We start from the raw sequence: 18,352 nt of genomic DNA, 5'->3' as shown, positions 1-18,352 counted from the left end.
TGCCAGACTCCAAGTCAGCTAGAGTAGGTTACACACCCATGCCTGGTCTACACCGGGGGGCGGTGGAGGGCCTGAAAATCGATCTAAGTTACACAACTTCAGCTACATGAATAACGTAGCTGAAATCGATATACTTAGATCCACTTACTGTGGTGTCTTCACTGCATTGAGTTGACTTCTGCTGCTCCCCCATCAATTCCACCTGCGCCTCTCACGGTGGAGGAGTACAGGAATCAACGGGAGAGTGCTTGGGCAGTCAATTTATCGTGTTTAACCTAGACGCGATAAATTGGCCCCCACTGGGTCGATCACTGCCCACCGATCCAGTGGGTAGTGTAGACATACCTCTAGAAAACTTACTATGATTCTGTGAAAGCAGAACTGTTTTTTTCAGGCTACATCATGTAACCCTTACTTTGATAACAATTTACCCAAACAGATGCTCCAATTGATATCACATTTCCTGTTTAAGTAAATGTTCACAAATATGAGTAAGGTTTGCACAATCTCACCTTTACATGCTAGACTAGACAGTCTCAAAGGGCAAGAAAAATATCTTAAGTATCCAGTACTAACTGCTGGATTTCTCTTTTACACAATTTAAATTATTCTAAGACAGTAAATTTTAAGAAGTGTAGGATTTACAAATTTTTATACATTAAAAAACAGTTAAATAATGCTTCATGTAATAAGATAAAAATACAAGTGCTACCTGAAGAAGGTGTCTTGTAGCTGATGAGACATAGTTGCAAAATCAAATGCACAATAGGACTGAGGTAGAAAAACTTCCATGTTTTTTCTCACTTCTATAGGAGGGTTTGTCATAATAGGTGCCGCACTACCAAAAAATGGATATGAGTACCTAATGAGAAAAAAGAAAATGCAAATTTAACTCAAGTCATATTCTTGTACGCAAGAAAGTCAAGGAAAATCGTCATCAGTTGATGAAACTAGTAGCTTAGGACCAAATTCTACTTTTGGAATATGCATGTGCAATGTCAGTTTTACAAGCATATCCAACATCAGAATTTGGCCCTTGATGTTCAACAGCTGCCAATTACATTAACAACGCAGAATCAGAGTCAAAGTTCATCATCGCCTGAACACAAAACACCCTTTATAGCTATTGTTAATCTTCAGGACGATGAAATTTATATTTAATTGTAATTAAGCCTTCTTGCACACATCTAATTTCTGTAAGGGTGTGGGGGAAAGGAATTTCATATCGGATCAGGTTGCAGAGATCACAAGCATTTAAAATTGGATATTAGCTACAAACAATTACATTTAAATCCTGAAAACACTAAGCCTTTAACAAGAACAACAAAACCCCACAACCAACAGAAATTAGGTTTCTACGCCATTTCAGATCTGTATTTGAAAAAGCAGATTAAGTTCCTGCTGCTGCTAAAAGTCCAACTTTCTCTGGTTGTGTATGTAATACTGCTGTTTAAAAAGTTAGTTTAGACCTTCCTGAAAAATGTAACTGAAGATGCATATCAACTTATTAGGTAGAATATTTGGTCTGCTTTTAGGTCTTTGAAGAAAAATCATCTGCTGGCATCAGCACAATTATTTGGAACATACAAATAGGGAAAAAAATATTCTTTGTCTTAACTACTAAAACAAAATACTCATGTGATGCATGATGACAATTTGACTCTGAGCTCTGTTGTATTGGAGTGCATTTTGTCGACTTGTTCTTCCACTTAGCAATTAGGTGGGAAGGTGTGTTCCCTTACAATCCAGAAGATCCCACTTGAGCCTAAAAATGAATTGTGCCTAAGAAACAGAAACAATCATCCTGTCTTTTCTCAGGGCTGAGTGACAGTCTATCACATGGTCTGAAATTTTCAAGTGATAGGCACAATAGGAAAATCCAATATAAATAAGTACAAACGCTTCCCAACTTATGCAAGTGTTCCGTTCTGGAACGCCGTGTGTAACTCAAATTTTGCGTTAAGTCGGAAACATATACCTGACCATTACGCAACAAACACACACACACAGTCCTATTTCTAGCTTATGGAACTTTTTTCATAAGTGTGGATTTGCATAACCGGGGGGGGGCATCTGTACTATGTTTTACACACTACTCGAACTCTCTCAAATTTCATTTGTGATGAGCATACCTAACATTTCCAAGTGTTTTGCCCACTACTGAAAGGTAGCTACTTGAGAAGGCATCAGGTTGCCTGTGCTACCAATATTCTAAACCGTGTGTAATTTTCTTTATTTTTATTTTTTTAAATGGGGGCGGGAGGGGGACAAAAACAAAACAAACCACCAATGAACCTTACTGTAAAAAAGGGGTATCAGCTGAATATATCATACCTTAAAATGCAATTGACTGGAAACCCAACCTCAGACTGTGAATACTCCGTAATCTATTGAAAAAGCAAAAATGATGCGATGCTTAGCGGGAACTGCAATTTTTTGCCCCGAAGTAACTCAGCACACGGACGGCAGCTCCAGGGTGGACTGGGAACAGGTGCCAGAGCATTCAAAGCTGAAAAATATAAATACAGAGGCGTTTTACACATAGTTTTAGATCCTCCATTTTATCCAAAATATATTATTATTTATATAGGACAGGACATGTCTGGCACTTTAATGAAAATAGACAAGTTGCCACTCTGAAACACACTACAATCTTTGTTACATTAGAAGCAAGAAATGACATTTCAAGTTTTAAGTTACCACTTTTCAAGTAGAGGAACCTTTGAAAGATAAAATCCCATATGATCACAGCTTTACAGTGTGTACGAGAAGGAATATCGAAGGGGAAGCTACTTTATCATCCATTTTAAATGGACACATTACTTATATAGCACAGGTAAGTATATTCAAATTGATAAAATTGGTCAACAGAGGGTCTTTCAGCACTAATTTTAGAACCTGACACTGAGATTTTAGGGAGCATCAAACCTTGTAAAAAACACCCATTAAGAGTTCAGTAAGTATGTGCAATAAAACACCATGTTAGCCACATGCAAATTACCAATGAAAATGGTTGGACACAGATTCTAAAAGCTTTCCTTGAAGGAATGAAGTATCAAACAAATAGTCTGGATAGAGCCTTTGCTTGGAAAGAAGCAAACTCCCAGGCTTGTCCTGGGTATGGAATCAAAGTGCTTAGATTAAGTAATAATGCCTCCCTCTTATTTAGAGCTTTTCATCCTCAGATCTCAAAGCACTTCAAAAGAAGTTTTATCTCCATTTTACAGGTGGAGAAACTAAGGCACAGAAAGATTGATCTTGGGTAAGACACACAATCAGGTGGCCAGCTAAGGCCTCCTAAGTTCCAGTCCGGTGCCCTACCATCTACACCCCACCTTCCCAAATGCTCCTTCAGGGAGCTGACAGCAGGTCAAGTGGTGGGTTTGATGAATGAGGAGGCTACCACGGCATAGCTTCTTCAAATCTCAAAAGATATGTTTATTCACTCCTCAACCTATTTTACGATCTAAGATAGGGACAGGATTATCTTTTATAATTGAAACTCATTTTAAATTAGTTACTACAGCATATCCTTAAACACTGGTTCTTCTGCTTTTGGTCTTTCAAACCTGGTGCAATTTGTCATATTTTTGAAGATAGGTCTCATACTAATAAAGAGGTAAAATAAATAAAAAAAACTCATCTATCTTCTGCTGGCTGGTGTTTTGTAGCATTAACAGTAGCAACATAAGAAAGGTACAGGAAAAAGCTAAATATGATGGCTTTCAAAGGATGCTATTCAATATATGGAGGGGTCCATGGAAAACAGTTTGAGGGCAGTTTAAAATGTAGTATTCTACCCTTTATTGAAAAGATTCATTAATTGCATTATGTAGCCAAAATGACTGGACAGGAATCAGAGTTCATCACAAGCATTACAAATCTGTAGCAACTTACAATTTTAAAAAATGAACCTAAGCAATAAGGTTGACAAATTTTCAGGGGTCTATGGAAACAAATACTTTTATTTTCTGTTTTTAAACAGAGTTGCACTGATTAGAGTTTCTATGACTGAATATTAGTGAACATTACATGAATTTTGCAGCTCTGACTGTAAAGGCGACTTTGCTCTGCTCTGAGATTTGAAAACTGCTAGCTCTTCAGACTCTTGGTTGTTAACTTCTTTGCAAGATTCAACCACCAGCTCTGAAAGATAATTGTGAAATGACTTAGGAATAACTACTTGCGCACTTGCAAAAATGTCTATTAAAGGACAAACAAAAAAAAACACCAACAGCAAATACAACTCTGCATTTCCCTCATAATCTATAAATTAACTCCTGTGCTCTTGATTTTTATCCCGGTCATGTTTCAGATTAAAAGCCCAATCCTTCTGACTTTTCTTAGAGAAACTCTATTAATGATTAAACGGCTATTGCCTGAATAAAGGGAGCAGAATTGAGACCCAGAGTATACCCCTGTAGTATAGTATAGGACCATTCCCAAAAAGCTGAGTAACAAAAAGTTCATTTAGCAAATAAACCGAGTTCTTGTTGATACCACTGTCTTGGGATGTTTAGCCAATCATACTGCTTGACTAATACGCCTCTTTGAAAAGTCTTGAATAATGTTCAACAGATAGTGTCAATGTCTCTTCTGGGCTTAGTTCTTTGATCTTTATTTTATTAAATAAAAATATCCCCCTTTGACCACCCCACCCAAAAAACCCACCTACACCTTTGTTGGGTCTCCTCTGTCTATATTTTTATGCTACTACTGAATGTTTGGGCAAGATCAAAAATGTTTTATGGCTATGATACTGGGTATTGTCCAGGTAACCTATAGACAAATTAATGTGCATTTACAGTCACAGATGTGTTCTAAGACACCGAGTGGCCTACAACTGGGAAAGTATTTACTCACTGAGCTGGTCAAAAAAAGTCATGAACATTTTGTTTCCATTTTTGTCCAAGTTTCAAATCCCAAAGAATTCCAGCCAGCTTTAGTATATGTATAAAAGCAAACTGTTCATACTGTTTTGTACAATAAGGTCTTACTATTTTGCACCAGGCACTGGGGAAAAGTGATGTGAGTTAATGAGTGAGAAAACAAAAATCAAGAATAGTACATATTAAAATTGTACTTCTTTTCCCCATCTTTTTTGTCAGAAGTAGTTTAGGTTATTTTATTTAGTAACATAACTCATTGCATTCTGGTTGATTCCCTGATAAAAATCTATGTAAAACCAGAGTTAAGGATAAGTACACATCACTAACTTAAGAGTATAACAAATTGCAAGATGTTGAATTACCACAAAAACAAGCATTGCAAACCAAGGGAAGTCAGAATTAAGATTAACTGAAAAGAAATCAGAGGATATTCAAGTATATAAATGCTAATTAAAGCACCCAAATCCATCTTCACTCTACCCTGCAGTGAACTGGATGCAAGACCACAGTACGATTAGTGTACAATACTGATTGTAGCTACTAATGACAGAAGCTGGGTTTTAAAAAGACAACAGGGTTTTTTTCCCCTTCTTCTCCACTCCCTACCCCTCCACACACGGAGAAAATGGAAAATTCAACTCAACCTTAGCCAAGGAACCAAGACGGGGGCTTCCATGATAGTCAATATTTAGTAAAAATTAATTAAATCTAATCCCCTTCTGTTAATCTCTGATGAGAAATGGGAAAGATCTGGGTTTAAAAAAAAAAACAACCCAAAACATTGTGGTTAGCAAACAGAAAATTAGTGAAGTTCTACTGTACATTTAAATATTAATGTTATCTGTAATAGTTTTCCTTTTCTCTCAAGGATGTATCACTCCTAGGTTTCATGAAGTTGATGCACTACAATCATTAAAATAGGCAGCTAGTCTTACAAAAATTAGATTCGCATAGACCATTGTTGAGGAGCTGTTTTCCACTTCCTTAAAGAAGTTAACTTTCAGGGTTAAATATCCTACGCTCCTCCTCTCCTTCCCCATTTAATGTATTTTTTCACGTCAGACCTTTTCACCTAAAAGTATCTTTAAGTATCTTTAAGATTTTTATCTAAAATCTCTAACCCACCAATTCCCAAATTCAGAGAGAGGTCTTTAGATATTTGCGGCACTGCTGGTCAAACTGCTGTCCATGGACCACTGGTGTTCTACAGTGCAATGGTTACATAGGGCTGGCTCTTCTACTTATTTTCAGCTGCCAACACACATTAAAAAGGCAGCTAGAATACATTAACTACTCTAATATGTTTTTCTACATAAGTGATTCTTATTTGCCACAAGGATATGATCACAAATGGGAGAGGATGAGTCCAGGAGGTAATCTGTGGGTTGTGCTATGAAAACATTTAAGAATAATTGGTTTATAATTATGAATACTGATAGGCATAAATCACCTACCTTTTTTGTTTAGTTTTGTGCCCCTGTCATATTGAAGACTTTCTACTTCACTCTCTGTTGCTTCATCTTTTGTGGGAGGAGAATGGCCATTCTGAAGTGGGGCAGAAGGAGCACTGTGAGATCTTTGCTCTGGGCTCTTTGTTTTATCCCGTGTGGCAGACAAAACTCTTTTCTGCGAGTGTTCTGGCTCAGTTTGAAGGTCTAAGTGGAGCAAAGACTGAACAAAATAATGCAATTTTCTTATTAATCATAGTTAGCAGTGAAAAACTCTTTACTATATTTACAGAATTTGATTACTCTTATGGCATGGGTAAGGCTTTTCTTTTCATGATTTAAAGTGTAAAATCTGATTTAACAAAATCAAACTTATTTTTTATCTTTTAGAACAGCAGCTGAACCACAAGCTAAATGACTGGATTGTACCTGGGTATTTATGCCTTCCTTTTGTAGGGTTACTGATACCCCAACAGTAGGAGCCATATCTAAGGCCAATGGTGGCAACTTTTGCTTGGCTCTATTTGGTGGAACAAGGTTGAATGCCCCTTCAACTGCCACAGGTTGCTGATCAATCTCTACATTTCCTTTCTTCAGCAAGCCAGTTAGTGGTATTTCAGTGCTTCCAAGAGACTGGTCCCCACAGCAAAGATGGATCTATTGTAAAAAGAAGTGCTCAGAAAATAACTTTGAGATATGTATTTACATCTCCCACTGCCAATATCTGAAACTGAACCTCTTTCTAAAAAGAAATGAAAAAAAGATGGAATGAGATCCAGTCCCCTCCAGTCTCTTTACACTGAATAAAGAGGCTGGAGTGCTGTAAATAGACCCTAAAATCTCTGTATCAATCTGGGTAAGGATTCTCTCAGAGCAGGCACTGTAGTATATAGACAAGATACACAATTATCTACACCACAGTGAGGTAGGCTATGTCTACAGTAGCAAGTGAAAGACAAAATTGTGTCCTTCAGAGGTGTTTAAAAACACACACACACACACACACACACACACACACACGCACCCCTAAAGACAAAAGGTTTGCTGATGGCAAGTGCCAGTGTGAATAGCGCTTTGTCAGCAGGAGTGTGCTCCTGCTGACAACACTAACGCTGCTCATTGGAGGTGGAAGTTTTTTGTCAGCAGGAGAACCAAACAAACAGCAGCTACGGTGTGCCCCTTTTAGAGGCACGCTGAAGCAGCACAGCTGTGTTGCTAAAAGCTGCGCAGTGTAGACATAGCCATATGCAAAGGGAAAAAGTTAAGTTATGTATCTGTATGCATCCACATATTTCAAACATCATCCAAATAATAAAGACTTAATGAACTACTAGGGGAAGTCTAGAACCGTGCAGTTCAGTAGAGAAAAGATACAACAGGAAAAAAAAAATCCTATAAATTCAGCTCTACACTTCACATTTAAACAACAGACTAATAAAAAAGGACAAAAATGTGTTATGTTTGCCATATGACTTGCTCATCAACTGTCTAACTTAGGGCCTGTTCCTACTCCCATTTGGGAATTTTTCTATTGACTTTAACAGGAGCAGAATCAAGCTCTAAGAGGGGTTTATAAATATTACCCAATAAGCTCAAAAGATGACAAGACAAAAGATTAGCCAACAATATAATATTATTGATTTTGAAGTCTACTGCATTAAAGTTCTAGACTGGCAAGTTTAGATCTGAACTGAATTTTACTTAATGTAGGTTACCATAGGTGTGAAGACACAATTTACCTGTATTTTTGGCTGTGCAGAAAAATAAACTTGAAGGACTTCAACAGTACTGCGTATTCGAACTGATGCTCTCTCTGGTTCAAAGTTTGGATTGATTAAATCAGTGAAGGGTTCATTTGTTACATCATTTCCGAGTAACGAATAGTAAAAGAAAAACTCAGGCTGTCGTTCTGGAAGTTTCATTGTACTAGGAATTAACTAAGTGTGGGGAAGAAAAATCAATTTATTTTTACAGACAAATAATTACAGCTGCCTTCAAGCATCTGCTTAGAGTTATAAATACTGCAGCAAAAAAACTGTCTTCAACTCCAGAAGAGCAGACTAACCTAAATCCCAGATTGCAAGAATGTTTTAAAATATCTGTATACATGGGGAGTCAGTCTTTCCATATTAATGGCCAGATTCTGCCACTATTCCTCACATTGAGTGATATTTCACTTCAGATGCAATCCGAAAGACTTCAGTGGGACTACTTGTGGGATAGCTTTAATTTGTATTAGGGCTGTCGATTAATCGCAGTTAACTCATGCGATTAGCTCAAAAAAATTAATGATTAAATATATTTGTAATCACACTGTTAAACAATAGACTACCAATTGAAATGTATTAAATATTTTTGGGTATTTTTCTAAATTTTCAAAAGCATTGATTTAAATACAGAATAAAAAATATAAAGTGAGCACTGTACACTTTGTATTACAAATATCTGCATTATAAAAAGAAACCGTATTTTTCCATTCACTTCATACAAGTACTGTAATGAAGTCTCTATCGTGAAAGTGCAACTTACAAATGTAGTTATTTTTTGTTACATAACGGCACTCAAAAATAAAACAATGCAAAATGACAAGTCCACTCAGTCCTACTTCTCATCCAGCCAATCATTAAGACGATCAAGTTTGTTTACATTTACAGGAGATAATGCCACCTTCTTCTTATTTACAGTGTCAACAGAAAGTGAGAACAGCAGTTCGCATGGGACTTTTGTAGCCGACATTGCAACGCATTTACGTGCCAGATGCGCTAAAGATTCATATGCCCCTTCATGCTTCAGCCAGCATTCCAGAGGTCAATTTTCCATGCTGATGATGCTTGTTTAAAAAAAAAAAAAAAAAAAAGCTTTAATTAAATTTGTGACTGAACTCCTTGGGGTAGAATTGTATATCTCTGGCTCTACTTTACCCACATTCTGCTATATATTTCATGTTATAGTAGTCCTGGATGATGATTCAGCACACGTTCATTTTAATAACACTCTTACAGCAGATTTGACAATGTAAAGAAGGTACTAATGTGAAAGATAGCTATAGCACTCAACGCAAGGTTTAAGAATCTGAAGTGCCTTCCAATATTTGAGAGGGATGAGGTGTGGAGCATGCTTTCAGAAGTCTTAAAAGAGTAACACTCACACGCAGAAACTACAGAACCCAAACTACCAAAAAAAAGAAAAATCAGCTTTCTGCTGATGGCATCTGACTCGGATGATGAAAATGAACATGCGTTGGGCTGCACTGCTTTGGATTGTTATAGAGAAGAACAAGTCATCAGTATGGATGCGTGTCTTCTGTAATGGTAGTTGAAGCAAGAAGGGACATATGAATCTTTAGTGTATCTGGCACATAAATATCTTGCGATGCTGGCTACAATAGTGCCGTGCGAACACCTGTTCTCACTTTCTGATGACATTGTAAATAAGACGGCGGCAGCATTATCTCCTGTAAATGCAAACAAACTTGTTTGTCTAAGCAATTGGCTGAACAAGAAATAGGACTGAGTGGATTTGTAGGTTTTGAAGTTCTACATTGTTTTAGTTTTGAATGCAGGTTTTTGGTGTGTGTTTTTTTTTTTTTTTTTTTTTTTACATAGTTCTACATTTGTAAGTTCAACTTTTACGATAAAGAGATTGCACTACAGTACTTGTATTGGGTGAATTGAAAAATGCTTTTTTTTTTTTACAGTGCAAATATTTGTAATCAAAATTAAATATAAAGTGAACACTGTACACTTTATACTCTATGTTTTAATTGAAAATCAGTATATTTGAAAATGTAGAAAACATCCAAAAATATTTAAATAAATGGTGTTCTATTATTTTTTAACAGAACAATTAATCGCTTGACAGCCCTAATTTGGATTACACATTAGTGCCTAGAGGACTCAACTGAAATCAGGGCCCCAACACAATAGGAACTGTACAAACACATAGTAAGAGTCTAGAATCTCTGCACCTTGGAAACAAACAAGGGAGGTCAGAGAGACAGATGTGTAATGACTTGCCCGAAGTCAATGGTAGAGATGGAAGTAGAACCCAGGTTGCCTGATTCCCATTTCAGTGTCCCAGCAACTAGATCATACTGTAGTACTAGGATTTTATAGTTGTATTTTGTATAATTTAGAATGAAGGATAAAGAATAATGCAGCATGTATTAAATTTATTGATGTGTGATATTATTTGACCATACTCTGCCAGCCACCATTCCTTTCTGCTTTCAGAAAGGAATGGCCTCGCGTGCCTTGGTAAAGATACATCTGCCAGAATCTTGTGTCTGAAGCTGATTTCAAGGCAGTAAAAGACCTTTAGTGTCACCGCTTTGTTGTAGGTTTAAAATTAGTATTTTGAAATAAGTAAAAGAATGCAATGATTATTTTCTCCTGCATTGCAATTTGATGTTCCTATTCAAATGTTCTCTGTAAATCAATCCTGTTTTGTGTGTGAATGACGAACATGTGCGTTAGAAGACAAGCGTGAAGGCTATCACCAAAGCAGATGTTCTAAGGAGGACAGACAAAGGCGCCAGAAGATTGTAACATGCCCTTATTGAGATGTCAAAGGAGGGCAGATTGATGACTCTAAAAGATGAGGCAAGCACGTATCTACCAGGACAAGATAGCTGTGATCAAAACCAGCATGGGGTAATTCCCCAAGAGACTAATGAAAAAATAAAATAAAGAAGAAGAAGAATTTAAGAAAACAAGCACTTATCAAACGGCAATTGATTACAACATGACGGTGCAAAACTCATTGGTCCCAACGAAGGAAGATCACTATATAAACAGAATGCTTTGCCATTAAATTTTGGATTTGTCCTCCCAAGACTTCCCCGGAGCATCATGTCATGACTGACAGTAACTGGCTCCTCCCTGCCCATGATCAACCTAGCTGGCCACTAGGTTGCTCCGGACTCTGGACTGGTAACTATACTATCGACTGGCAGGACAGTGTGTATCTGTATGTGAGACTGAATACATATGCTAATTGTTGTATCTTCAATAAACGCATGTGTTAACTTTTCCCCTGAAAAAGATCTCGTGTGCTTCTTATAAGTATAATAATACCACTTTCAAATAAGGTACTCAATGTAAAAGTAGCAAAATCTGGTCCTATGATTCCAACCAGTTTCATTATAAAGCTCTAATTTTGTTTCCCTATGATTTTGGCATGGAAAATTGCCAAATTTACTCAAGGAAAAGACGACTATTTCTGTAAGGTTTGAAGAAAGTTCAAATAACTTTAGTTACAGATCAGATCATTTAAAAACTACACTGATTTGAAAGTATTACTTATGTTTAACAATTATGTGTGTCCTTGTAATTCAAAAAGCAGCTTGTTGTGAACGCACCACCTTTTCCATTCGTTAAATCTCTCTAAATTTATTTGTGTCTATATTTGAAGAAATAGGTTGTATTTAATTAAAGTTATTGCTTGGATAGTTTTGAGCCCAATTACAGTGTGAGAGAGAGAGAGCGCATGTTGTCTTTTCTGGGCTGGTTGCATCTTAGAAAGAAGAGAAAAAAAGTTACTCACCTTGCAGCAACTGAGGTTCTTTGAGATGTGTCCCTCTGGGTGCTCCACTCTAGGTGACGGTGCGTCCCAGCGCTGTTGATAAGAGATTTTCGGTAGCAGTGCCTGGTTGGGGCGCATGCACTCGGTATCTCCCGCCTCGTTGGAATCATCCCGAGTGTGTGCGCCCTACAACCTTCTCAGTTCCTTCTCTACTATGGAGAATCCTACTAGTACTCCAAAGTAGAGGGGAGGAGAGTGGGGAGTGGCGCACCCACAGGGACACACATCTCGAAGAACCTCAGCTACTGCAAGGTGAGTAACTTTCTCCTCTTCTTCGAGTGCTGTCCCTGTGGGTGCTCTACTCTAGGTGATTGTATAGCAGTACCCACTATGATTGGTGGGACTTTGGAGATGCGGCAGTGAGTACTGTAGATAGTACTGTATGGCCTACTATGGTGTCAGCCACGGTGTCTTGCATGGGAGCACAGTGTTTTGCAAACGTGTGTTCAGATGACCATGTAGCCGCTTAGCAGATGTCAGGAATGGAAACGTTTTGTAGGAAGGCAACGGATGTCGACATGGCTCGAGTGGAATGAGTTCTAATGCCTTCGGGTGGTTGAAGATTTTTCGCATGGTAACAGGATCTGATACAGTCAGAGATCCACTTGGATAGGCGTTGTTTAGAGATAGCCATGCCTTTCGATCTTTCGGCAATGGAAACAAAGTCGTGGAGACTTGCGAAATGGTTTAGTCCTGTCTAAATAAAAGGCGATTGCTCGCCTGACATCGAGAGTATGCAGGGTTGCCTCTTGTGGAGTCTTGTGAGGTTTGGGATAGAAAGTAGGTAAATATATAGGTTGGCTGAGGTGGAAGGTTGATACCACCTTAGGAAGAAATTTAGGATGTGGTCTCAAAGTGACTTAGTGTAGGGAGGATGGGCCATCAGGGCACTCATTTCACCAACTCTACTTGCCGATGTTATGGCAACTAAGAAAGCCACTTTCATGGACATATGGAGATGAGAGGAGGTAGCCAAGGGCTCAAACAGAGGCTTCATGAGAGCATGAAGAACGAAGTTAAGATTCCATGCAGCCGCTGTTGGGTGAATTTCAGGGTAGAGATTTTGCAGGCCCGTGAGAAAGCATTTTATGGTGGGGTGGGTAAAGAGTGAGTATCTATCTAATAGGTCATGGAAGGTGGTAAGCGCTGCCAGGTGCACTTTGACGGAGCTGAGCGAAAGTCCATCCTGTTTTAGTTTCAGGAGGTAGTTTAGAATGTTAGGCAGGTTCACGTTATTGGGTGCTTAATGATTATGTGAGCACCAGAAAGCAACACACTTCCACTTCTGCAGGTAGGTTTTATGAGTGGAGTCTTTCTTACTGTGCAGGAGGACATATTGGACTTGCTCGGAACAGGCTAGTTCATGGGTTTGGAACCATGAAGGAACCAGGCTGTGAGGTGGAGCTTTTGGAATTGAGGGTGAAGAACTCATCTGTTGTCCTAGTAAAGGAGATCTGGCCTGGTGGGGAGAGCCCGTGGGTGACGGGAGGACATGTGGAGTAGGTAGGGATACCACGTCTGTCTTGGCCAAGTCGGGGCAATAAGGATGACCTGAGCCTTGTCGTCCATGATCTTCCGAAGAATCCTGTGTAACAGAGGGATCGGTGGGAAGGCGTACAGGAAGTAGTTGTTCCATGGGATGGGGAATGCATCTCCTAGGGTGCAGTCCTGAATCGTGCTCTGGAGCAAAACCGCGGGCATTTTTGTTTTATGGTCGTAGCAAAGAGATCTATTGATGGGGTGCTCCAGAGGGAGAAGAGCTGTTGGAGTATTGCGGGATACAGTTTCCATTCGTGTTCTGTCGAGAAGCGCCCGCTGAATGCATCAGCAGTAGTGTTGTGGCAGCCTGGTAGTGATGATTTGTATTCGATGTCGTATGCACCAATTCCATAGTCGAATGGCTTCCACACAAAGGGAATGTGATCGGGCTCCCTCTTGTCTGTTTACTAGTACATACATGGTATCTGTCTCTGTCTGTTAAGAGCTGCAGATACTTGTTCTTTATGAGGGAAGAGAGTGAAGGCATGCTCTCCCCACTGCTCTAAATTCTAAGAGATTTACGTGTAGATGCGTCTCTGATGTGGACCACCGGCCTTGTGCTGTGTCCCCCTAGATGCGCTGCCCAACCGATTAGGGAAGCATCCGAGGTGAGCATGAGCATTGGGGATCGTTGCTGGAAGGAAACTGTTGTGCACAGGTTTTCTGGACTTGTCCACCACTGTAGCGAAGCTATAACATTGGAAGGAGAAGTTAGCAGCATCCTTAAGGTGTGTCTGTTGGGTTTGAAATTGGAGTTGAGCCAGCCCTGGAGACATCTCATGTGTAGCCTGCCGTGTTGAACCATGAAGGTGGTGACTGCCATGTGGCCGAGGAGCTGTAGGCAGATTCTTGCTTGTGTCCTGGGACGAATAGAGAGCGTGCGCATGAGCTGCATGATAGTGAGGAATCTGTTGTATGGGAGCGAGGCCCTCCTCTGTGTTGAGTCAAGATGAGCTCCGATGAACTCTCTCTGTTGGGTAGGTGTCAGGGTGGATTTCTGGAAGTTTATTTGGAGGCCTAGGCTGCGTAAGAGGGAAATGGCGAAATGCGTGGAATCAAGGGCTCGCCATAGGAGTTGCCCTTGATGAAGCAATCGTCCAGGTAGGGGAACAGTGTGACCTCATGTTTGCAGAGGTGAGCCACCACTACGGCTAGAGTCTTGGAAAAAACTCTTGGTGCTGTGGAGAGTCCGAAAGGAAGAACTCTGTATTGAAAATAGTCGTGACCGATTGTGAATCGTAGGAAGCATCTGTGAGCTGGATGAATTGATATATGAAAGTAAGCATCCTGTAGGTCAAGGGCTGTGAACCAGTTCCCTTGATCCATTGCAGGTATTATTGTGCCCAGTGTGACCATCTTGAATCTTTGTATCCTCACGAATTTGTTCAGTCAGTGTAGGTCTAGTATAGGCCTCCATCCTCCGGTCTTTTTCTGCGTTAGAAAGTAATGGGAGTAGAAACCCGTTCCTTGATGTTGCGTTGGCACAGTTCCACCACATCTAGTTGCAGAAGATATGCCACTTCTGTGCGAAGTAATTGCTCGTGAGAAGGGTCCCTGAAGAGGGACGGAGAAGTGTAGGAGGGTAGGATATAAAAGGGATGGAGTAACCAGCCTGAACTATTTCGAGGACCCAGCCATCCTGTGTAATCCGCTGCCGGGCATGTTGGAAATTCTGGAGGCGGTCGCCAAATGGGCAAGTAAGCGGTGGAATCAAGGGGCGGTCATGCAGGCCCTCAACCACCATTTCAAAACTGTTGTTTATTGCCCGATGGACGGAAGGTGGTGGCTTGATTTTGATTTTGTCTGTGCTTGGGGGGGGGGGGGTCTAGTACGATTCCTAGTTGTGTCATATGGTCTGGGTTGAGGACGATAGTACTGATGTGTGCGTGGTCTTTGGTAGGGCTGGTATCGTTGTCTCCTGAGAAGGGATGGGTGAGTGCCCGGGTGCACAGTGTCGCTCTAGAATCTTCCATGCTATGGAGGAGTTCATCAGTTTTTTTGGAGAAAAGTTTGCCCTTATCAAAGGGGAGATCCTCCACTTTGGTCTGGAGTTCTTTAGGAATGCCAGATGTGGAGAGCCATGAGGATCTATGCATAACCACAGCAGTTGCAGTGGTACGGGCTGCTGTGTCCGCCATGTCTAAAGATGCCTGTAGGGCTGTTCTGGAAATCAGTTGGCCCTCAGTGAGGATTGATTTGAAGTCTGCTCTTTTATCCTCTGGAATGTAGGAGGCAAATTCAAAAAGTTTATTGTAATTATCAAAATGATAACTGGTGAGGAGAGCAGAATAGTTTGCATTTCTGAATTGTAGCACAGAGGACGTAAAAACCTTGCGGCCCAGGACGTTAAGGTGTCTAAGGTCCTTGTCTTGCGAGGTGGGTCGATATTGTGACTGTGTCGTCCTCTGTGCAACTGCATCCATGACAAGAGAGTTCAGTGGTGGATGAGAAAATAGGAAGTCTGTGTCCCTTGCAGAGACATAGTATTTACGTTCAGCATTCTTGCAAGTTGGTACTAAGGAGGCTGGGGTTTGCCAGTGTGTGTCAGCTGGCTTCATAAGTGCTTCGCTTATAGGGAGCGCAATTTTTGAGGGAGCAGACGGTTGAAGGATTCTGAGGAGTGTGTGCTGCGTCTTCTGAACCTGTTCTAAGGGGATATTTGACTGAGTGCCACCCTCCTAAAAAGCTCTTGAAACTGTTTGCAGTCATCCACAGCCTGTGGAGGTGAAGGGAGGAGGGCTTCATCCGAGGCTAGTGGAGAGTTAGTGGTCGGTGAGTCAGGATATGGTGCATAGCTCCCAGTCTCAGGAGGAGGCTCCTAGAAGTAGATGGAGCAGGAGACTGAGGCACAGAAGGAGGATGATTGGTAGGAGGATGTTGTCATGGGTACCACTGAGGCCAAAGCATAGGGTAAGAGAACTCAGGTGCCGCCCACGGGGGGTGGGGGGGGTGGGGAGGATAAACTGAGGTTGTTGACCTTGAGCCATGACCTGAGGTGGCAGAGGCGCCTGTGGAGGAGAAGCAGGAGGAGAGAACTCCGCTTGCTGCTGTAAATCAAGTTCCCCGTCAGTGAAAGCCAGTTCAGGTGGAGCGAGTGGCTGTTCAAGAAATGAGTCCTGTGTGTCTAGGAGCGGAGAGTGAGGCTCAGGCAGCACTGAAAGGTCACTTTGGGTGAGAAACTGTCGCTCCTGCTCCCTGGGCTGAGCTGAGCCTACTCTCTGCTCTAGCTCATTAGTAGGAGAAAGTGAGAATGAGAGTGTTGCTGCAGACTGCTTAGAGGTGCCCTGCAGGGGGTCTGCTTCTGGTGCGCGGGTAGAAGACAGGCTCGGTGCCGAGACTGAGTGCGCTGTCGGCATCATGGCTGTTCTCGCTGTTGCGGCTGAGTGCGCTGTCTGCACTGCGGCCGTTGTCGGTGCCGATGAGGAGCGCGGTGCCGGCGCTGAGGCTGTTTGCGGTGCCGAGGAGGAGCGACAAGTCCGCGCCAGGCCATTTGCGGCGCTGTGGGGACCGGATCCACAAGGACCTTCCCAGAGTGGGAAGTCGGGTCCCTGCCTCTGTGCTCTGTCAGAGCCGTGGCTGAGGCATTAGAGCAGGCAGAGGCACCTGTCTTTGGTGCTGTCAGCACAGAGGGTAGAGATCTCGAAGGAGACCTCCTACCCTTGTTAGAGTCTCTTCTGTGAGACTGTTGTGCTTCTTGCCTCTGCTCCAGGAAGGGTGAAGTAACGCTTCCCACCGGTTCCGATCTGGCTGGGGAGTGTGAGGGAGCAGGTTTAGCCTTTCCCGCCTCCGACAGCAGCTGTAAGGATTTTTCCATCCTCAGGATTTTGAGCTGTAGATCCCTGTCACGACGAGCTCTTGACTTAAGGTTTGCGCAATGGAGGCACTTCGCGGGGATGTGGGTGTCCCCGAGGCACTTCACACAACATGAGTGCCCATCTGACTGTGGCATGGAGTCCTGACAGGAGATGCATCTTTTGAATCCTGAAGCTCCTGGCATTATGAATTAGAGATGGCTGAGGAGAGTGTCTCAACGGGAGACAAGCCTGAGGGGCTTTTTTTTTTTTTTTTTAAACTAAGTAACTAACTATGTAACTATACTAAAGGAAGGTAAACAACTGGGAAGTAATTATTAATTATTTCTACGTTCTTTGTTACTGTTTCCTATAAAGACCAGGGAAGAGAAGGCAACACTGCCCCGAGTCTTGTCTTTAGCTGAGGATGGTTGAGAAGGAACTGAGGAGGGTGTGGGCCGCACGCACTCAGGAAGATTCCAATGAGGCGGGAGATACCAACTGAGTGTGTGCGCCACAACCAGGCACTGCTACCGAAAAATCTCCGATCAACAGCGCCGGGACACACCGTCACCTAGAGTGGTCACCCACAGGGACAGCACTCAAAGAACAACTTAGGATGATTTAGGGTATTTCTATAGGAAATAGAGCTTCCTTAACCTCAAGTGGCAGCGATCTGTATTTTTGAAGATGAAGGACCAAAAGTTTTCAAGCTTCAGCTAAGTAAGTGTGTAACATTAAATGTGGAGAACATCTCCCTTATACAAACTTGCAACTACAGTTCCATGATTAGGTTGATCTGATTGCAATTAAATTTAGAATTACAAAGAAATTTTTTTTTAAAAAACCAAACAACTTGGCAAGTTCCAAACAAAAAAACCCAAAAACCACTATTTTAGAAATCAGTTAAGGTTGCTGAGTGATGACAATGTACCCATCTGACCACTAACAAACCCAAATGCTGAAGAAAATAAATGAATGGTTTGACACCATAAATCTTACACTGTTCACATAAAATTATTCTTACCAAATATAAAGTAATGCATAATTTTTCAAAATACAACTTTAAATCTAGCCCAAAATGAATACTATTCTTATCTTT

The 18,352-nt window shown here is 41.2% G+C and overlaps 1 protein-coding gene across 1 annotated transcript in view; it reads right to left on the bottom strand.

Moving 5' to 3' along the window:
* The window catches only part of CEP120 (centrosomal protein 120), a 67,652-nt gene that overhangs the window by 37,699 nt on the left and 11,601 nt on the right, over positions 1-18,352 (bottom strand). The window contains 7 exon segments of the mRNA XM_030566431.1: positions 713-862; positions 2,335-2,368; positions 2,371-2,416; positions 2,419-2,509; positions 6,340-6,560; positions 6,767-6,994; positions 8,077-8,274. Of these exon segments, the coding sequence (XP_030422291.1) occupies positions 713-862; positions 2,335-2,368; positions 2,371-2,416; positions 2,419-2,509; positions 6,340-6,560; positions 6,767-6,994; positions 8,077-8,274 (968 nt within the window).

This window comes from Gopherus evgoodei, chromosome 6 (assembly GCF_007399415.2).
Source record: "Gopherus evgoodei ecotype Sinaloan lineage chromosome 6, rGopEvg1_v1.p, whole genome shotgun sequence".
Lineage (NCBI taxonomy): Eukaryota > Metazoa > Chordata > Testudines > Testudinidae > Gopherus > Gopherus evgoodei.
The sequence above is the reverse complement of the archived record's forward strand: the minus strand, read 5'-3'. Positions and strand labels throughout refer to the sequence as shown.